At 35.4% G+C, this 22997-nt stretch overlaps 1 protein-coding gene and 2 non-coding genes across 6 annotated transcripts in view; 1 reads left to right on the top strand and 2 right to left on the bottom strand.

Moving 5' to 3' along the window:
- CCAR1 (cell division cycle and apoptosis regulator 1) overlaps positions 1–22997 on the bottom strand; it is a 63197-nt gene that overhangs the window by 10419 nt on the left and 29781 nt on the right. For all 4 annotated transcript variants that reach the window (XM_007095755.3, XM_007095754.3, XM_015543651.2 and 1 more), the window contains 9 exons: positions 20801–21026; positions 20102–20215; positions 19363–19529; positions 18414–18624; positions 17514–17597; positions 14977–15162; positions 6429–6620; positions 2654–2893; positions 2148–2259 (listed from right to left, as the gene is read on the bottom strand). In XM_007095755.3, the coding sequence (XP_007095817.1) occupies positions 2148–2259; positions 2654–2893; positions 6429–6620; positions 14977–15162; positions 17514–17597; positions 18414–18624; positions 19363–19529; positions 20102–20215; positions 20801–21026 (1532 nt within the window). The remainder of the gene's footprint in view (positions 1–2147; positions 2260–2653; positions 2894–6428; positions 6621–14976; positions 15163–17513; positions 17598–18413; positions 18625–19362; positions 19530–20101; positions 20216–20800; positions 21027–22997) is intronic.
- On the top strand, positions 11704–11809 carry LOC122232230. Its single transcript, XR_006209574.1, has one exon. It is a non-coding gene; the product is annotated as a U6 spliceosomal RNA (small nuclear RNA).
- Positions 19661–19725, bottom strand: LOC122232253. Its single transcript, XR_006209591.1, has one exon. It is a non-coding gene; the product is annotated as a small nucleolar RNA SNORD98 (small nucleolar RNA).

Raw genomic sequence — 22997 nt, 5'->3', positions numbered from 1 at the left:
CCCTGTCTCTGCCTCTGCCTCTCCCCTGCTTGTGCTCTCGCTCTCTCTCAAAAAAAAAAAACAAAACAAACAAACAAAAAACAAACACTTGGGGCATCTGGGTGGCTCAGTCAGTTAAGCGTCTGGTTATGATCTCACAGTTTGTGGGTTTGAGGCCTGCGTTGGGCTATGTGCTGACAGCTCAGAGCCTGTGGTGTGCTTCAGATTCTGTGTCTCCCTCTTTCTCTGCCCCTCCCTTGCTTGCTCTCTCTCTCTCTCAAAAATGAATAAACATTAAAAAAATAAAAATAAATAAAAATAAACTAGGCAAGAGAAACATCGCTTGGATTAAGGTTAGATTAGCGGAGCTGGTAAGATATGGACTGCTTCTGGATTTTTTTTTTTTTTTTTTTTTAACGTTTATTCACTTTTTGAGAGAGACAGAGTGCGAGCAGAGCAGGGGCAGAGAGAGAGGGAGACACAGAATCCGAAGCAGGCTCCAGGCTCTGAGCTGCCAGCACAGAGCCTGACACGGGGGCCTGAACCCACAAACTGTGAGATCATGACCTGAGCCGAAGTCAGATGCTTAACCAACTGAGCCACCCAGGCACCCCTGGATGTTTTTAAGATAGAGAAAATATGACTTCCAGGTAGGTTGGAAATGGCATATGACAAAAAAGAGGAGTTTAGGAGGATTCCTAAATTTTAGCTTGAGCAATTTAAAGGATGAAGTTGCCATCAAATTAGTGTAATAAGGCTGAGGGTGGAAGGTTTTTTGTTTTCTTTTTGGTAAAGGGGGAAAGCAGGAGTTCAGTTTTAGATAACGTTTATTTTGAAATGTCAGATAACTTAATGGAGATACCAAGTAGGCAGCTGATAGGGAAATATGGGAGAGAGGTCTGAACTAAGACATACCTTCGAGAACAGTCAGTATATAACAGTACTTTATATATAGTATATATATAAACAGTATATAACAGACAGTACTTTAAGCTAGGAGAATGGATGAGAAAACCACCAAGGTAATTATATACTAGAATAAAGAAGACAAATAAGGATTGAGAGCCAGAACATTCTGACACAGACAAAATAATGAGAAAACAGTTTAGTGATTTAATTAAAGCAGTGATAGGACCATACTGGAGAACGGGGCAGGGGTGTGGGGGGAACCAGGACAATAAGAAAGGGCTAAATTGGACAAAGCAGGTTATAGAAGATAAATGAAGCAATACTGCTATTGAGATTATTAGGACAATTAAGACTAGATATTAGGTGGTTAAAGTAGAATATGATGTTATTGTTAATTTTCTTAGGTAGGATTATAGAGTTATGGTTAAGAGAATATCTTTTCTTAGGAAAGTTGAAGAATTCCTACTTTCAAATGGATCAGAAACACACAGAAGACAAAATATTCACAAATGAATGAATTGTTGGATATGGAGTGTTTGATGCACTATACTCTCAGCTTCTTTTATGTTCAAATATTTTCATCAACGCAAAGAAAAGTAAAATGCTGTGGTAGCAAGAAAAGGTAGAGGCAAACCAAAAAAATACCTTAAATAGTAATAATCCTCAGAAAGTATATATTATAAAAAATCTCTATCCTAAAAAAGGATCTTTAGGGGCACCTGGGTGGCTCAGTTGGCTAAGCATCCAACTTCGGCTCAAGTAATGATCTCACAGTTGTTGAGTTTAGCCCGCTTCAGGTAATATATGTGCAGCATTCCCAGGCAGTCCTAAGTGTCCTACAGAAAAACCCTGGGTTGAACATAAAGGGGGTCTGGGTGGTGTTAACAGAAGGGAAGGCAGAGCTGGTGCAAATGGCCATGGAGAAAGCTGACTTGGCTTGTGTAGCACAGAGAAGACAGCTGGTTTATTCCATGACTGCTTGTCCTAAGCAGAAAGTGCCTTTCAGGATCTATTTTTGGAGGTTTATTACATATGTCTGGTTCTCAATTCCAACAGTTTAGTAAGATCTAAATAAAATTCTAGACTCTACTTAAAAAAATTCCTCTCATCTATTAATAATATCAACAGGTTTTTACTAAAAAATATTTTACTGTTTCTAACAAAGAAAAAATACTAAAATTCTAGATTGTGATTACATAAAGTCAACAAGCAAAAAATATAGTTCATCCAAAGGAGAGATAAAGAAATTTGAACCGTACCATCTTCTTCATCCTCAGCTTCTTCTGCTTCCATTGGATCATACTCATCCTGATTATTATCTTCTTCAGTTTCATCATCATCTTTAGAATCATCTTTTCTTTTATCTTCTTTCTATAATTTAAAATGTCTTAAAATTAAACATGATATCTGACCAAACGTTAAATGACTAAAACCAAAAAGCATTAAATTCATTAAATTTACTTGAAAAAGATACTATAAAATCTTAACAATACACTTTAAAAGTAAACTACCATTCACAATATATGTAAATAAACCACTATGCTATACACCTTAAGTTATAAAAAAGAAATAAACTACCAGAAACAAGATCTAGATGTTTACAGAGGCTTAATTCAAAGAATTAAATTTCTAATAATACAGTAAAATCTTTTAGTTTGGCCTTTACATTTCACTATCATGATGAAATTCATCATCATTTTTATACTCTAGAAGACTAAATGAAAACTTCTAAATCAGGTTGGTGGCCATGGAAATAATTACAGACCTTCCTTTCATCTCTATCTTCTTTTTTATCCTTATCATCGCCTGATTTTCTCCGCTTGGGTTTTGGTTCATCAGTTTCATCATCTCTATCTTCTTTTTTATCTTTTCTCTCATCTTTTTTGCTTTTCTTCTCCTTTTCTTTTTTGTCCTCTTTCTCAGGAAGAGATAATAACGATTTGTATATTCTGACACCAAAATCTCTTTGAAGCATTTCATTGAAAAGTTCTGCAAACAATGAAACCTATAAAAAGATACCAAGAGTAACGCAACTTTAATAAAAATACTGAATACATCCAGCACAGTAATTTATCAAATAATGACTTGCCACATCTAACAATTAACATTCACTAATAATAGAGTTGTAATAATTGGTGTCAATGATGTTGAAGATTCTCAAAAGACTCAAAAACTCTTATGAATACTGTATACTGTACTTTTGGCCAAATTTAGAAAAAATAGTAAAACTGTACCATAAAAAATCTGAAAATGAGTAGAAAAAAAGGGTTTCTACTATTTTACACAGCAATTCATCTTCAATGATTAATGAATTTTATTCATTTACTCAGCAAGTTTTTCTGAAATGCCTACTATGTAACATGGACTATTTTAGGCATTGGTGATATAGCATTAAAGAAAGCAGACAAAAATCCTGACTCTAATGAGCTAATAATCAAGTGGGGAAAAGTAAAAGATAACCAAACCAACATCAAATGTTTAAGCAGGATAAACACAGAGAGAGTAACAAAATGTAATATAGTCAGAGAAGGCCTCTCTGAAAAGTGAGCTGAAGGTGGCAAGGGAATGGGCCATATAAATATCTATAAAAGCATTTCAGAAAAGGGAGACCAATTCAGAATTCTGAGTAGGGAGTATGCATTATTATTATGCAAGTGTCCATGTATACCAACATACTCATGAACCTAAAATTATATAATGAATTTTCTACATAAAGAGTTCTAAGGAAGGGGCATCTGGCTGACTCAGTCGGCAGAGCACACAACTTTTGATCTCGGGCTTGTGAGTTTGAGCCCTCCACCAGGGGCAGAGATTACTTAAAAATATTAAAGAAAGAAAAATTCTAAGGCTAATTGTTTCTAATAGATTGAAAGGGTCCAGGACTTGAAATGGTTGACCACAGCTCTAAAATATGTATTCTTGGGGGGCGCCTGGGGGGCTCAGTGGGTTGAGTGTCTGACTTTGGCTCAGGTCAAGATCTTGAGCTCCATGCGTACAAGCTCCAAACTGGGCTTGCTGCTTTCAGAGCAGAGCCCACTTCAGATCCTCTGTTCCCCTCTTTCTGCCCCTCCCCTGCTTGCCCTCTCCCGCTCTCAAAAATAAATAAACTGAAAAAAATAATAAATAAATAAAATAAAATACATAATCTTGGGGTGACTGGGTGGCTCAATAAGTTAAACACCTGACTCTTGATCTTGGCTCAGGCCATGATGTCATAATTCATGAAATCAAGCCCCACATGCGGCTCTGCAATAACACTGCAGAGTCTGCTTGGGATTCTCTCTCCTCTCTCACAAAATAGACAGACTTAAACACATACATACATACATACATAATCTTATACAATGTGTTCAGTATATTTGACTATTTTTCTGATCATAAAGGATAATATAATGTATTAAAATTGATCTTATAGTCTATTTTCTTTAATTCATACCCAGTCTTAACACATTTTAAGAAAACAGAAATCTATTATCTGTAAAATGACCACTAAGATGTTGAAAACTCCACTTTCTCTTAACCATTAGTGTAAACTAAATAAGAAAAATAGCAAGAGGCATATCTTTTCCTAAGTCTTCTCTTTTCTATTACCTAGAGATAAAAAGTAATTCAAAGGCGTTAAATAAGAAGCCCAGACCAGTAACTAGAAGAATAGAATTAATTTTTTAAAGTTTATTTATTTATTTACGTAATCTCTACACCCAATGTGGGGCTCGAACCCACAGCCCTGAGATCAAGAGTTACATGCTCTTCCGAATGAGCCAGTCAGGCACTACCTAGAAGAGCAGAATTGAAACTGAAAGAGATAAGCCTAGAATTAATATTAAATCAAAGATTTATAATTTTATGATAAATGCTTTTTCTTATAGAATTTTTAAAGATTTTATTACCATTAAAAAAATTTTTTTTAATGTTTATTCATTTTTGAGAGACACAGCATTAACAGGGGAGGGGCAGAGAGAGAGGGAAACACAGAATCCAAAACAGGCTCTAGGCTTTCTGAACTGTCAGCACAGAGCCTGACATGGGGCTTGATCTGACGAACCATGAGATCATGACCTGAGCTGAAGTCGAATGCCCAACCGACTGAGCCACCCAGGCGCCCCATTATTAGCATTTTTTTAAGTAACCTCTATACCCAACACGGGGCTCAAACTTACAACCCTGAGATCAAGAGTACCACGCTCCATCAAATAAGCCAGCAAGGTGTCCCTCTTACAGAATATTTTTTAAAAATTCATGTACCAAAATGACATCTGCATTGTAAACAGATTAAAAGGAAATTATTAACCCAGAAGATATGTTAGGTGAGGAGGAAACAAAGAAAGGATCATTTTACTAATGAAGGGCTATTTCACAAATTGCTTTGTTTCCAATAGAATAGCATTAGTTTAAGATCCATGGACACCATCAGTCAGATTTACATTATATATTGTATAAGCAATATACAATACCAAAGGCTAATTTTTTCATTTACTTATTCAAATTACTACTAAGAGTTATATTACTATCAAGAGTTATATTTATGGCAACTAGTAATAAAAATAAAATCATATAGCCATAATATTTAAAAACATTTAAAAACACTATATTTAAAAACAGTATTTAAAAACACTAAAAATTATAAATATTTTACTATTTGTAACCTGTCTTATATCACGACCAATAAGCATGGACTTCGTGTTTTATAATTGCCTCAGTAATTCTCTGTGTTTGTAAATGTCTCTAGTCTTAAGTAATTCATTTTCATCTTGTGGACAAGGATATCTTAGGTCAATTAAGTATGACTGACTTTTCCAATATAATTTATAAAATAAAACAAAAACAAAAAGACCAATGTGAAATGTGTTAAGATACAATAATTGAATACAATTATAATTTTTCACAGGCTATTAAGAAATTAACATTTTAAAATATTTTACATTGTTTTACTTAAAGAATGAAGCTATCACTTCTTTAGGGATAAAAATCTTCAATTACTTTGAAAAATAAATATGTTGTAAATCTGCTGTACAATAATGGTAAAAAAAGAAATAGATTCATATTGAAAAATAAATATCAAGTATTTTTTATCTTATACCTCAATTACAAGTAAAATTTTAAATCCTATTAAATGAGATTTTAATTATAGAGTAAATAATAAAGCATTACTTCATTCTAAAGGAAGCAATTAGACATTATGTATCATGTGTCCCCTGTAAGTCTGATAAAAGAACACACCACTACTTACGAAGTAGTTTTTTAAAAAAATAATTAAATCAGAATCTGATTAAAACTTCAGATCCATCTATCAATTCACAAGAAATACAGAGGCCAGAGGAACATTTAAACAATCCTACAGGAATGCAATCAACAAAAAGGAGTCATTTAGAAAAATCAGCTGCTGTCTCCACCCCCACCAAAGAATAAAATTGCAAGGAAAAAACAAAAACCCAAAAACAGAATCCATGAAAAAGGCCATCAAAGAAATTTAAGAGATATATTAACCAATCAAAACGTATGTACCTTATTTAGATCCCAATTCAAACTTAAAACATTACCTCGAATGAATGTTCTTTATTATCCTCTAATCTGTAGTCCAAAAGTACACTCAAGGACATAATGCTACAGTCAAACTTGCCACTTTTTGCAGCCCAGTTTGGATGTACTATGATGGCTGGTTCATCCGGCAAAATATATCTTCTTTCCCGACGCTGGCGTTCCATTTCTTCTTGACGTTTTCTTTCTTCTTCCTACATATTTGAAATTTTAAGTGCTGGTTATATCTCCACATACCATATATATATATATTAAATGCACATCATGGAAAGAAAAAGGGCAAAATTCCCATGACTCCTTATGGTGATTATGCCAAACATAGGGCTGGAAGAAAGTTCAAATTTACTAAAGACAGCAGTTTTTATGGCTCCTACTTTTCTTTCTTTTCAGCTTCTCAGCATAAGAAATTGTCTTCTAAGGGGGCTGGGGGGACACCTTTATTAACATTATATAAATCAGGGTATTTGGAAAATAGTGATGGTAGCATAGCTTCTGGATCTTCTTGAATCCCCACATTAAAAAAGAATAATCTATATACCAAAACCAACATCCAAGTACACTCACAACAAAACAAGGTGAAATGGTATCCCCATAACCCCCAGTATACAAGTGGGTAGAAAAAGTCACAAGAGCCAAAAGACCTATATGTTACTGGCATCTGTATAGAGAGAAAGCAAAAGGAAACAATGGAGTTGTATGATGGATCTAAGAACAGGAAAACTAGGGAGGAGGAGTTAAGATAGAAGAGTAGGGAGACCCCGAGGCTTGTCTTGTACCTTGAACACAGCTAGATAAATAAATAATTTTGAACACCCAAGAAATCTGAGGAGAAACAATGCACAACTAGACATGAAAAAAACACCACGTCATGAAAGTTCAGCTGAGGATCTAAATCCTCAGAACCAAGGGAAACCCCAAGATGGAGATGTCCTTGCCAAACACCAAAAGAAGGAACGTAGGAGAGCCAGCCCACAAGACGAGCCAGATGATGGGCACACATCTTTGACACTGGACTCATCTAACGCATAGGAGTACATGTGGGACCTTGGTAGGATCTCCCACCTTGCCCTCCAATTTGGTTTCAAATCCCTGACTTCTGTTTTTCTACTTAAAAAAAAGTAAAAAACAAAAACAAAAACACCACATTAGGATATATACTTATTTTCCCACTGACTTTGTTTTCTAAGTGAAATCTAAAATTAAAGTCAATAAAATGTGTAGCTTTCCTCATCCTCCATTAATGATTAAAACTGTCCATTTAAAAACTACACAAAGACAATGTAGTCCTAAATAGCAATCCAGCTTTAATTGTAGGGCACTGAATCACCTTGCAAACAAATTACAGTCACTATGATTTAACAATAGATACTGTACTGGGTATTGCTGGGATTTTTTTGGCAAACTTGTAACAAACCAGAGAATAAAATTTAACTCTTAATCATCATGTAGAAAAACACAACAAAGAAACCTAAAATATCTTCTTAAAACAAACAAGAAAACCACAAAAGAGTCAATAGGTATTCACTGGAAAGTGAGCAGGTCAATTTCATAAAAGCAGCTGAAACTAGGCAACATTTTATTCCCAACGATAGTGAGTACAAGGAGCCGGTGTTTAGCCGGAGATCTAAAAGTGCCTAGAACATTCTAGGTCTATGAACTTGCAAGGCTGATTTACCACGGCAACTTTACAGCATAGGGCCTTACACTGAGGAGGTTATTTCTGGAAGTAGAATCATTAGAATAGGGAGCAGGATAGCGACAACAGAGACATGGGAGGAGAAGGTCCTGACAAACAGTGATAGAAGGGCAACAGAGATTGAAATCTCAGAAAGCAAGCCATCATATATTTTGAGAAAATAACACAATATAGAGCTCAATGAAATTTAAAAAAGCTATCTCGGAGTACCTGGGTGGCTTAGTTGGTTAAGAATCTAACTTTGGCTCAGGTCATGATATCATGGTTCATAAGTTCGAGCCCTGCATTGCTTCAGATTCTCCATCTCCCCCTCTCTCTGCCCCTCCCCCCCTTATACATGTGTGTTTTCGCACTTTCTCAAATATAAACATTAAAAAAAAAAAGAAGCTGTCTTAAGCAATCTCTTCTAATAAAATGTTAGGCAAACTAAATTCACCTAAAAATGAGCAACAGTAAGTATTGAGGTCAAGTCCTATACAAAGTTACTATTTAAAAAAAAAAGAGAACAAGGAGAACTACATCCCTACAGACAATGAAAGTGGGCCAGAAAAACAGTCATAGATAAAAATCTTAACTTACTATTTTACTATTTTAAAGTGTGCTAAAAGAGATTGAGAAAATCTCACAAACTATGAAAGAACAACGTAAAGAATTTTAAAAGTAAAAATAAGGTGAAAGGGGTGCCCGGGTGGCTCAGTCAGTTAAGTGTCCGACTTCAGCTCAGATCGTATCTCCCAGTTCTTGAGTTTGAGCCCTGCGTCAGGCTCTGTGCTGACAGCTCGGAGTCTAGAGCCTGCTTCTGATTCTGTGTCTCCCTCTCTCTCTACCCCTCCCCTGCTCACCGTCTGTCTCTCTGTCTCTCAAAATATATAAACATTAAAAAGATTAAAAAAAATTTTTTTAAGTAAAAATAAGGTGATAAAATACAGGAAATAATTACAAAGAAAAAATCGATTCAGAAATTTAAAATAAACTGTAAGGAATACAAAAGCAAATAAACTCAAGAGCCACTGCCTTAAGCAAACAGAAGACAATGGGAAAAAATTTTAAAACAAGAAATGAAGAGGAAAAGGATCCAAGCAAGAGACAGACGCTGAAAAGGCAAAAATACTGAATATGAGATAACAGGGTTCTTGTAAGAAAACAATAGGGAATAGACCAAATACAAAACAACTATTACTTAAGAAAATGTGACTGTTGATGACAATTTTATTCCCAAGAGCCAAGAGATGAAAACAACAAGTGTCCACCAGAGATGAATGGATAAACAAAATACAATATACACATGAAATGGAGTATTATTCAGCCTTAAAAAGAAATGAAGTTCTGATATATACTAGGACATGAACTTTGAAAACATTACATTAAGAGAACCAGACACAAAAGAGCAAATACTGTATGATTCTACTTACATGAGGGATCTAGCACAGACAAATTTGGAGACAGAAAGCAGAACACAGGTTACTAGGGTAGAGAGGAAGACGGGTATGGGGACTTAATTGTTTAATGAGAGTTACCATTTGGGATAATAATAAAGTTCTGGATGTATAAAATAGGGATAGTTCCACAACACTGTGCACGTACTTAATGCCACTGAATTGTACAGTAAAAATAGTACAATGGTGATTTTTATTAACGTATATTTTACTAAAAAAATTTTTTTTGTTAAAGAGAAATTTTGCTCAGGAAAAAAAAAATCTGAAATCACATAGCGAAAGAGCACACCATGGGTCTAAAGATAGTAACTCAGAATGACTAGTATCAAAATACCATTCTGAAAAAATGAGAAAATCGGTGCATCTAGGCAAAATAGCAAGTGATCGTATCAGAAAGTAAATTGCCTTATCATCAATTTTTGACAGCAAAACTCTACATGTCATAGAAAAGAGAGTTTATTAAAAACATTCAAAAGAATATAAATGTGAATCAAAGATTTTATAATCACCAAAACTGACTTTAAAAAATTATTTATTTTTTAATTTACATCTAAGTTAGCATATAGTGCAACAATGATTTAAGGAGTAGATCCCTTAATGCCCCTTACCCATTTAGCCCATCCCCCCTCCTACAAACCCTCCAGCAACCCTGTTTGTTCTCCACATTTAAGAGTCTCTTATGTTTTGTCCCCCTCCCTGTTGTTATATTCTTTTTGCTTCTTTGCTGTTTTATATCTTAAATTTCTCATAAGTGAAGGCATATATTTGTCTAATTTCACTTAGCATAATACCCTCTAGTTCCATCCACGTAGCTCCAAATGGAAGACTTCATTCTTTCTGATTGCCAAGTAACACTCCATTGTGTGTGTGTGCACGCGTGCATTTAACATACCAATTGCTGGGTTGTAGGGTAGTTCTATTTTTAATTTTTTGAGGAACCTCCATACTGTTTTCCAAGGTGTCTGCACCAGTTTGCATTCCCAAAAACTGACTTTTAAGTATAGTATAGTCAAACTGTTACCAACATACAAGAACCTAAATATTGCTACCATGAGCTCTGAAGAATCTCCTAGAGATGACCTTCAGAGACAATGACAAAAGCATTAGTGGTGAGCGTTAGATATAGAACTGTAGAACCAAGATTAAAGGAGGATTAAAAGAGTACAATATGTAATGCTACATGCTAGCCCAATGTATTTACAACATAAAAACAACAGGGAGAAAATAAGGATAGGAAAAGCAAAAATAACTTTATAAACAAATTTCAGCAGTAACATTAGTGGTATATCATTAGTACTGTATTAGTGCTGTGTATCTGTGTATATATATATTCCCACCCACTGGCCAAAAAAAAGACAATTTGAGCTTCAATAAGGATAAGAATTGCAAAGAACTGAAGCCCATCAAATACATTTAAATCTATAAATTCACAATGTTTAATAAACAAATTTTTTAATGTTTATTTTTGAGAGAGAGACAGAATACGAGCAGGGCAGGGGTAGAGAGAGAGGGAGACACAGAATCCAACAGCTGCACTGTCACCACAGAGCCCGATGCAGGGCTCCAACCCTCGAACCTTGAGATCATGACCTGAGCCGAAACCAGACGCTTAACCAACTGAGCCACCCAGGCACCCATGTTTAATTTTTTAAATGTTGTTTATCTTTTATTTTTTTTTCAACTTTTTTTTATTTTTTTTTATTTTTGGGACAGAGAGAGACAGAGCATGAACAGGGGAGGGGCAGAGAGAGAGGGAGACACAGAATCGGAAACAGGCTCCAGGCTCCGAGCCATCAGCCCAGAGCCTGACGCGGGGCTCGAACTCACGGACCGCGAGATCATGACCTGGCTGAAGTCGGACGCTTAACCGACTGCGCCACCCAGGCGCCCCAATGTTGTTTATCTTTTAAAAGAGAGAGCTCGAGTGAGCGTGAGTGGGGAAGAGTCAGAGGGAGAGGGAGAGAAAATCCAAATCAGGCCCCGAGCTGCCAGTGCAGAGACCAATGTGGGGCTTGAACTCACAAACTGAGATCATGACCTGAGCCGAAGTCGGATAGTTAACCAACTGAGCCACCCAGGTGCCTCAATAAATTCATAATTATGTTAAAAAACAAATAGGTAACCATCATAAAACAAAGGAAAACAGTGCTTGCTTCAGCAGCACATATACTAAAATTAGAACGATACAAAAATGATTGGCTATGGCCCCTGCACAAAGATTGTTCATATGCAAAAAGTGTTCTATATTAAAAAAAAAAAGAAAGAAAACAATCAAGAATTAATCCTGCCTTGGGGCGCCTGGGTGGCTCAGTTGGTTGAGCATCCATGAGCGTCCAACTTCGGCTAAGGTTGTGGTCTCACAGCTCGTGAGTTTGAGCCCCACATCGGGCTCTGTGCTGACAGCTCCGAGCCTGGAGCCTGCTTCGGATTCTGTGTCTCCCTCTCTCTCTGCCCCTAATCCATTTGCATTCTGTCTCTGTCTCTCTCAAAAGATAAACATTAAAAAAAATTTTTTTAAAAGAATTGATCCTGCCTTCTTCTATATGAATTTAACAAGAGAGAAAACTATACCACCAGGTAACCAAATAGGAGATGAGGGAAATATGTAAAAACAAAATGGTACGAATTATAATATCACTATTTTCCAACCCCAATGGCTGCTAACATCAAAAAGTGAAAACCAGCTCTTCTTTGCCTTCTCTTTCTATTCTTTCTGTCCTGAACAATTCAGTTCTAAAGCAACTCCTCCAACAAAGCAGGTGTCTATACAGAGGATGGAGGCTGGCAGACAAGCCCACCAGTCAACAGGTACTGACACAAATGGAGCAAGAACATCCAGAGACACAACACAGGGTAGGGAATCGGATCAAAGTAAAGAGAGTATCCAGATAGCAGGGGGAATGCAACAAACAACTGAGCAAGTAAGCAAATATATTAAGTACAGTGGAAGCTACATTTCTCATTATTGGAAAAGGGAGTTAGGTATGCAGAAAGGAGGAAACTGAAATGAACTCTGGTGTTGGGAGTACAACTGGAGATACTAGCATAAACTCATAACTCTCAATACATATACTGTAACAAATATAGATACAAATACATATATGTAGGTATATAGAAGTATAAATTAATATATATCTGTACCATAGCTCTATTGACTAACAGGGGTCATGAGAAGCCCAATGATACGAGTGAGTATGTCTTGGCTTCTAAATTATCATCACCTTCACTAAAAAGTATGAGGGCTTTTTATAGTTCTATCTTAAAAAAGTATACACACACATATTTCCTTGGGAAATGGCTAATTCCAAAGCCAGGGCAGGGAGTGTACACAGTTGAGATGGCGACACTGTTTTGGGCTCCAAAATAAGTTAAGTCCTCAAAATATAACGAGGACATGTGAAAGGACACAGAAGCCAACTCAAAAGGGCTCCTACTACCCAAGTGATATATTTTCATTATCAAGATAAATATTATCATTGAATGAAATAAGAAATCACAACTCTCTTAAGAACAAGGTAGTTCAACATAACAAAAAACCATAATCACATCCAAGAAATTTAACAATGCTTCAAAATGATCTAATATCACACCCATATCCATAATCAAACGTCTCCAATTATCCACAAACTATTCTTTACGGCATTTTTTTTTTTCCTATTCGGGGTCCAGTCAAGTTTCATTCAATGCATTCAGTTATCATGTGTTGCTAACCTCTTTTAATGTAAATTGTTTATTTTTATTTAAAGTTTATTTATTTGAGAGACAAAGTGTGAGTGGGGGAGGGACAGAGAGATAGGGAGAGTGAGAATCCCAAGGAGCCTCCACAATGCCAAACCAGAGCCCAACATGGGGCTTGAACTTTCAAAACCACGATATCATGACCTGAGCTGAAACCAAGAGTTGGATGCTTAACAAACTGAGGTGCCCCCAATGTAAATCATTTCTTTTTGTCTCTCATGACATAGACATTTTTTGAGAAGTTCAGATAAGCTGCTTTGTGTAACTTTTTACATTCTAAATCTGACTGTTCTCTCACAATTAGATTAAGGTAAAAACATTTTTGGCAGGAATACCTCATAAATAATTATGTATAATCCAGAATGCATCACATTAGGAAATACATAATGTTGGTCTGTCCAATTACTGGCATTCTAACATGCTTCTTCTATTGCTCTATTTCAAAATCAGAAAACAATGGCAGGCTTGTGCATCTAGGAGTTATCTTAAGGGCGTAAGATGCAGTGCAATCAAACACACAGCTGTAGAAGCAGCAAAATTCTGGGATAAGCACTTCACTCGAACTCAATGTCTGAACTTAATGGCTCTGTCAATCAAATTCTCTCTAAAACACAGGGATAATTTTTTTAAGTTTATTTTTATTTTTGAAAGAGATACAGAGAGCAAGTGGGGGGAGGAGCAGAGAGAGAGGGAGACAGAATCCCAAGCAGGCTCCAAGCTATCAGTGCAGAGCCCAACGTGGGGATCGAACTCACAAGCAGTGAGATCACGACCTGAGCTAAAATCAAGTGTTGGATGTTTGACTGAGCCACCCAGGTACCCCTGAATAATTTTTTAAGGAAACTCTATGGCCAATGTGGGGCTCAAACCCATGACCCCAAGGATCAAGAGTTGCATGCCTGCCAGCCAGGCACCCCAAACATATGAATAATTTAGCATTCATTTTTAAAAGGGAAGATTAAAAATACATGATTTGGAAATAACTCAAATTTCTCTTGAGTAGAAAACAAACTGTGATACATTGATACTATGGGATATTATTAAGCAATACAAAATAACAAATTAGTAATATATACAACAAAATGGGCAAATCTCTAATGCATTTTGCTAAGTTGAAGAGGTCAGACTGTAAATGTTATATATAATTCCATTTACATGAAATACTGGAATAGACAAAACTACAGGAAACAGATCAGTGGCTCCCAGAGGCTGGTATGAGAAGCAGAAGGAGTACATGGAGAGAAGAAAATGCTTACATAAGGGTAGAGATTTTTAGAGGGTGACAGACCTGTTTTACGTCTTAGTTGTCATCATGGTTATGTAACTATATTGCATTTGTCAAACTGTTCACCAAAAGCGTTGAATTTTACAGGTATGTAGTTGTATTTTTTTTTTTTTTAATAAATGTTTATTTAGTTCGAGAGAGAGTGTCACGCAGGCAAGCTTGGGGAAGGGGCAGAGAGAGAAGGAGAGAGAGAGAATCCCAAGCAGGCTCCGTGCTGTCAGTGCAGAGCCTGACTTGGGGCTCTATCTCAGGAACCATGAGATCATCACCTGAGCCACAATCAAGAGTCAGACACTTAACTGACTGAGCCACCCAGGTGGCTTAATAAAAGTACACATGCACATATTTTAAGAATTCCCTATAAACAAGTATTATATTTAATAGTGTATATATACCTCTTTATCATCTTCAGATTTCCTATCATCCTCCTCTTCCTCTTCTTTCTCTGATTTCTCTAATTCCTTTTGTTCTTCTTTTTGCTCTTCTACTTTAAGCTGTTTTGTCAATCGGGCTATTAACTGAGATTTTAATCCTTTGGAACTAAGGGCTCGACTTTCTAATTCTTTTCGAAGGTCATTTACCTAAATATGCAGAACATAAAAAACACAGAAAAAGAAAATGGGATATTGAAATAAGGAACAAACTGCAAATATCTTTAGTTTGATTTTTTAAAATTGAGGTGAAAAGTACACTTGTTCAGCTCAGAACATGCTTGTGAAAATGCAAACTGACAGAATATTTTTGGAAAATAATCTGAAACATGTTTTAAGATGCTTAAACAATTAATTCTCTTTGACACAGTTATTCTAATTTTGGGGAATTAACCCTAAAGAAATATTCTAAACACAGGAAAAACAAAACACTTTACATATTCCTTGTAATGGTCCCTTTCTCAAAAAACTAAAGAATCTAAATATCCAATGAAAGAATAATACCACATCAACTAAATAGAAGAGAGTATAGAACATTTAAAAATAATTATATGGGAAACACTAATATTAACTGAAAAGGATGAAACTGCAACTTTCTAATACAATGTGATCAGAACCAACCAAGCAAAGTGTGTACCTCTAAAAAATAATAATAATAATAAAAAAAATCAACATTTTAACAGTGGTTCTCTTTGAATCATAGGCTTTGGTAACTTTTTTCTTCAATTTTTCATGTATGTACCAATTTTTAAAATAAACATGCATTATATTTATAATCAAAAGAAATACGAGTTTTAAAATAAGAAACTTAATAGTAAAGTCATCAGTTTGAAAAAAAGTCCTGGGATGCAGGCTTAAACTAATTGACTGTATTTTCTTTCTTTTTTTAATGTTTGTTTATTTTTGACAGAGAGAGACAGACAGACAGACACAGAAACAGCACAAGTGGGGGAGGGGCACAGAATCTGAAACAGCCTCCAGGGTCCAGACTCGGAGCTGTCAGCACAGAGACCATCTGCAAGATCACGACCTGAGCCGAAGTCGGATGTTTAACCGACTGAGCCACCCAGGCGCCCTCCGTTTTTAAATTAATGTTTGAGACAGACAGACAGAATGCGAATGGGGGAGAGGCAGAGAGAGAGGGAAGCACAGAATCTGAAGCAGGCTCCAAGCTGTCAGCACGGAACCTGACGAGGGGCTCAAACCCACGAGCAATGAGACAACGACCTGAGCCGAAGTTGGACACTTAACGGAATGAGCCACCCAGGTGCCCTAATTACCTGTATTTTCTGAATCCACAGTTCTCTACACAAAACCTGATGCTGATCAAGACAACTTGAAGTAATACAAGAATAACAAACATTCTTATGATACGTATTTACTTATTAAAAAAGCAATGTGAATTAAAAAAGTATAGTTTCATACAAAGGAAGAAAACCTGCTTTTTGCTGAGAACAAAAATTAACCAAAAGGTCAGCTTGTATGTGTTAAAAATAACAAGATGCAAAAGCAATTTACAATCAGCTTCTGACTTATGTAGAAGTCACATATACAGAATCTATGAAAATATACTCACATTAAAGGCCCAGAGACGAATAAGTGCGGAAAGATAACAGGTCCAAAAACATTGGGGAACAAAGAAAACCTAGTACAGGTTAACCAAAGATTTTCAAAAGAGACTTTTAAATTATTATTTCCTTCCCAGTTCAGATACCTTTTTTTTTTTTTTTTTTTTAGAGAAGGGGGGGGAAGGGGCAAAAGGAGAGAGAATCTTGAGCAGGCTCCACATTCAGTGGAGCCCGACATGGGGCTCAATCCCACGACTGTGGGATCATGACCTAAGCCAAAATCAAGAGTTGGGTGCTCAACTGATTGAGCCACCCAGGCACCCCATATCAATCTACTTATAAATTTTATTTTTAAAAACTAAAATAATCTTGATAATCTTTTCCCAGTTTCTTCCCTTTTCCTTGAATATAAATTACTTAAATATAAAAATTCTGCCTTCTTGGACAGTTCCCCAATCAGAAAATGATGTTGCTCACACTATAGCCAATTGTATATTACATTAAAAAGATACTGGCTGCACTCATTTATAAAGTCAACTTTTGTTAATAGAATTTTTTTTAAATGTTTTTATTTATTTTTGAGAGAGAAAGACAGAGTGTGAGCAGGGCAGGGGCAAAGAGAGAAGGAGACACAGAATCCGAAGCAGGCTCCAGGCTCTGATCTGTTAGCACAGAGTCCGACATGGGGCTGAACTTGGTGAACCTCAAGATCATGACCTGAACCGAAGTTGGGCGCTTAACCGACTGAGCCATGCAGGCACCCCTGAAGTCACCTTTTATTTAATCATTATACACATGCACATAAATACAATATAGTATATTTATGTAAAATTCATGGACGATTTGGAGTGCCTTTTATCTGATAAAACACTATCCACATTCTCTGTTCCTATTCAGAGACTTAAAATTAAATACCATCAATTTCAAAGTTACCTTCATTGTCTTTGGATCAAGTTTAGACCAATGGGTAGGAGTGGAAATTTCTTTAGCTTCACCATCATCCTTCTCTTCTTCATCCTGATATACAAAGTTAAGAACATAATTACTATTCTGAAACCTTAAAATTATGGTAATTTATTTTTAAAAGTCTGTTGCTGATCTGTGCAAGGTCACAAATGTTTCAGATTGTCTTCTCCTAAAGTTATTATTTAGGCAAGTCCACGTACATACATTCTACCACTTTTAACTGATCACAAAGACACTCATCAGCCAATCAAAGCCAGATCTGTGAAACACAAAAGGGTGATAAATTACAACACAAAGGATATCAGGGATGCACAAACACTGCCGGTCTCCACTAACCACACAGTGTGTGATCTTGCCCCAATTTTCAAGCCACCCAAAGTTAAGACTGATTTAGTCAGACCTTTCAAATGTACCAAAGACGATGCCACATAGCCTGAAATGTCAAATCTCTCAGACTTGTGGTTGTCCAATTTCAAATATCCATGACTAGAACTGATGACCGTGAAAGAGAAAATTTTTTAAATTTTAGAAAATGGCAAAATGTTTAAAATGGCTTAATACTGAAACTTGCTCAACAACTGGTCCCAGATTCCAGCAACTAGACCTATGATAAAAACAAAATTCTGTGCAATTTAAGCACAACTTATTTTCCTTTGAGGTCTCAGCACTCTTAAAGTTAGCATACTAGACAAAATTTTTTTTAAAGAAAAGAAAATAAAACTATACTGCTGAAAGCTGGAGTACCAGTCGCTGTTACCAGTTATGTTCCTCCATGTGTGTTTGTTATGTAGTGTGTGGTGTGCATTTGTGCCTGTGTTCCTGTGCCTGTGAGAAGCGGAAATAGAAAAAGGGATTAGCGTTCAGTGCCTGTTCTCCATCAGCCTCCTTGCGTTCACCCTGAAGCTTCTCGACCAGCTGCTGCTTGTATCCTCGGGAGAGGGTTTCCCACTCTGAGCGGGTGGGAAGGCAATGCCAAACATCCGGGAAAAATAAAACCACTGTCTCCACATGAGCTGGAACTGTACGCCCCTTGTGGGTCTCCTCAGGGCGATGGTAGCGAATCTCTGCAAAACGGTACCTGTTGCAAGGGAAGAAGCATGTTGGAAAAAAAATTCTAAAATACATTTTAAAGACCCTAGTTCACTTGTAGCACATCAAGTAAAGAAATTTTGCTGCAAGAACTTGAGGTTGGTCTAAAGAAAAAAAAATTATAGAAGCCATAGTTCCTCTTTTGGTACATTTGTACAATATTTTATGGTTAAAAGAATATTTTCCCCAAAGCATTTTCAAGTTTGATTACAATGCTACCCATATTTTAGAGAATACCTGAAGAAGCTGGATAGCTGTTCAGATTTCATGTGCTAAAAAAAGAATGTTCTCAATTAAATCACAAGAAATATACTAAAATACACAAGACAAATAAGCCTCAAGAGAAAATATGGCTGAACAAAAATAATCAGCAACTATATCATTTTATAACAAAAGAATTATAATGAAATGAAGTTCTCTCTTGACGATCTTCTCCAGCTATGCATGAAATGAAAAATATTTTCAACATACATCCAACTTCCAAAGTAAAGCATAACAAAACATTTAAATAATTTTCAGTTTATTTTGATTAGTTCTTAATCCTTTTTCCCCCAAACATTTTGGCACCAAATAAACTTTTGCTACAAATGGGGATTTTCCTTTGAGATTACCTGCATGATCAAGGTTGCTAAAGTAAGGGTGAGGGAATGGGGAGAGGCTGATAGATAAGAACATCTATATAAACTATGAAAAAATATTTCTAATCAAAAAATGAATTAGTACTTACCATTGTGTGCATACACTTAGATCAATGCCTGTCAGAGCCTTACAACAACGAATAGCAGTCTTAATCAACACAGATGGGTCTTTTTCTGGGTCTGGTCCATCCAGCGAAGGAGACCAGTGGCCTCCAATGGCCATGGCTTCATCCTTGCCTTTCATGCCCACTAAAAACTAATTCAAAACAAACAGTCATTTACATATATTATGCAACCTGTCAAATTACAAATAAAATACTTGAAAAGGAAAGGTACAAACCTTTCCAATATCATTTTTACTACCTCTGGTATATGTCAGTCAAGGAAGAGTTCAGTTCATCGTGTTCCACACTGCATTTCAGCAATGGAATAGGATTTATACATCATAACTCATCCTTCTAAAATATTTCTTCAGATAAAGAATTCTTTAAAGAAACAAGCTAGAATTCACACTTTAACAGCATCCAAAGATACACTAAATCCAATACCACTAAGATTTTACTACGCTTCAAATACAAAACATCAAAATGGTAGCTGAACTAGTGACATACAAATAATATATATCTATAATCTGCAATGAGAAAAACATCTATATCATTAAGTTTTAAGTGCCATCATACAAAAATTAGTTGTTAAACTAATCAGCAAGCTAAAAATGTAGTGTTTTAAAAATTATGTATATACACTCACACACACACACACACATATAAAATCAGAAATAAGCAAAGGAAGTATACACCTGAGGTTAAAATAAATGTTTCATTTTACCTTAACAAGTCTAGCAGGATGTTGAAATCCATCTCGAAGTTCTTGTGGGTCTTCGGCAAGAGCACATGACTTATGATACAAATCTTCCATACTAGGACTAGCCATCAGCATTACCTATTATAGTCAAATAATTCAATCCTGTCAAAAGTCTAAAGTAATGTAAAAAAATGAGAAGCACTACTAATTATCCTTACATATTTGATATCCACAATTTTTACAAAAATGGAAAGTAAAATGCTATGGCAGAAACAGCATTAGATATTGTATAATGATAGAGTTTTAACTTTTCAAGAAATGCTTTTTGATTAATGTGCTAAAAATAACCAAAAACTGTGAGACCATAAACAATATACAGAATGTTACCCTGAAGACTAACCTATAGGGTATACACCAACATTATGTTTTATCAGAGGATACCAGAAGTTACAGAACATTCTAAAAAGCTAAATAAAATCAACTTCATCTTCAGATTTTTATAAGTTTCAAAATGTTAAAACAATAACCATAAATTTTATGTTTTAAGAGGTAAGGCAAAGAGAGGTTAAATTAAATTATTTAAGTAACCAAAACAATTAAGCAGACAAGAAAAAAATAGCTATTCAGGTCTTAAACCTAACAACCACTTTATGAAGATTAATTCCACATTCTTAATATGAATAACTGCTCAGAAATTTTAGCTGTATATCACATAATACAAACCTTTGCACTGTATAAATGGTCAGCATCTGGTGGATCAAGAACGGCCATATTTTTTTCTAAGGACTCTACTTCTCTGTGCATTACATAGAAATTGCAGTAATTTCCCAGCTGAAATGGTCTTGACAAAGGGAAAGCATCCACCCATGTAAACTGAGCATCAAAAAAGTCACTAGGTATATATAAATTCTGATAACGGCGCCTTAGTTCCATCATGTCACAACTAGGACTGAAAAACAGACATAAGTAGTGAATAAATAGCCTTAATATCAAAAATTATACAAACATCCACTCCATTCTGAATCTAAATCTACAACCCGACAGTTAAAAGGCAGCTGAAAATGGTCAGAGTCACTTATTAATGGGCTACAGAGTTGCACAGAGGCATAGGAGAACCTCATTTTCAAATTTATTTACTTACAGTTTAAAGAAATAACTGGTATCTAAGTGTTACCTTTATTTCTTTGCTTTTTGTGTGTAGCTTAAAATTCATTAGAGACCCTTTGAAATAACTTCAACTCCACCTCCAGAGAAAATATGAACAAAAAGCAGTTCTGCCTTAGTTGAAACTGCATTTTTGAGAAAATTATAATTCACATAGAATGGATAAAAAGAAGGGACAAGAGAGGTACCAAATAATGAGTACTCTTCAATCTGGTTCATATAGTATAAAAATTAAAAAACCTTCATTTTATAAAAAGATCCTAGATCAAGCATATTTACATTCATAATTAAGCACAATAATCCACATGAAAGCTAAATCCAATGTTTTTTTGGATTATCCACATTTCTCTGTATTAATGGCAATGATCCATACCTGAGTGTTTATTAGGAAAAGAGGATAAATTTCTTGCCTTTTAAATCTGGCATAATGATTTTTTTTTAAGTTTATTTATTTTGAGAGGGTGGCACACTGATTTTTTTTAAAGGATGATTTCCTTTTTCCTAAGCAGCAGAACTTGTAAAGAAAAGGAACTCAAAGGTAAATCAGTCTGGTAAAAGAACAAAGAATTTCTATCAAAAGCATAAAAAGCATGGAAAAGAATAATTTGTAAGCTGAAAAGCTCACTACATTTTTTTTATTAAAAAAAAATTTTTTTAATCTTTATTTATTTTTGAGAGACAGAGTACAAGCAAGGGAGGAAGGGTAGAGAGAGGGAGACAAGGAATCCAAAGCAGGCTCCAGGCTCTGAACTGTCAGCACAGAGCCTGACACAGGGCTCAAGCCCACAAACCGTGAGATCATGACCTGAGCTGAAGCTGGATGCATAACTGACTGAGCCACCCCAGCGCCCCTTACCTGGTCTTTTTTAAAGGCACCTAACAACAAAGCTAAAAAATATGACCTAATATTTTTGTAGGAGTGTCTTTTTATTTGAAGTCTAAAAATAACAAATATATGATAAACTTGTCAGGTGTGGTTGCTGACATAATTATACTTTATTTGTATAAAATTCTGCTGTCAAAATAAGGAAAATGTGAAAAACAGTATTTGAGATTTTTTTTTTAAGTGTTGAAAACATAAAGTATGTGTAATAGTTTCTTAGTTTCCCATCACTAGAATTTTTGAAGTTGTTTTTTATCCTGTAAGATTAAAATCTAAAATAAAAGGTTAAGTACAAACGAGCCATTTCTTGGCATACAGTCTCTTATAACTGCATTACTACAAAACAATCTTGATTTACACAACTATAGATGAGAAAAGGTGTGCAAATTTTAAAATCATTTTTATTTGTCATAGATTGATTTGATGTTCTGGGAATTTATTTCAAAGTGGTGAAATGACACTGTCGGTGTCTAACTCGGAAGGAGATAGCTGTTGATTTTATATCCTATCCATTAACTCTCCCCAAAAAGGAGCATTATAAACTGGAACAGAGGAGTTTAAAAGCAGAGCTCCTCTATTTAATATCTTTGAGACTGGAGAAGTCGGTTACAGTGAATTTCTCAGATGTATGCAGTCTAGACATTTTAAAATATACAAGTAAATAGGAGTAGTAAGTAGTACAAATTAGAGTAGTTGCTCATTTGACCACAAGGCTAAATGAACATCAACTATACAACAATTAAGCAAAGTTACTAAGCAAGATTTTTTTTTTTTTTTTGGCACTGAGTTGCGTAAGTAAATTACACTGTTTTTACTCAATCTAGAACTGAATATATAGAAATTTAAACTTTTGATAGACTAGAATTATGAATA

This window comes from Panthera tigris, chromosome D2, assembly GCF_018350195.1.
Source record: "Panthera tigris isolate Pti1 chromosome D2, P.tigris_Pti1_mat1.1, whole genome shotgun sequence".
In the NCBI taxonomy this organism is placed as follows: Eukaryota; Metazoa; Chordata; class Mammalia; order Carnivora; family Felidae; genus Panthera; species Panthera tigris.
The sequence above is the reverse complement of the archived record's forward strand: the minus strand, read 5'-3'. Positions and strand labels throughout refer to the sequence as shown.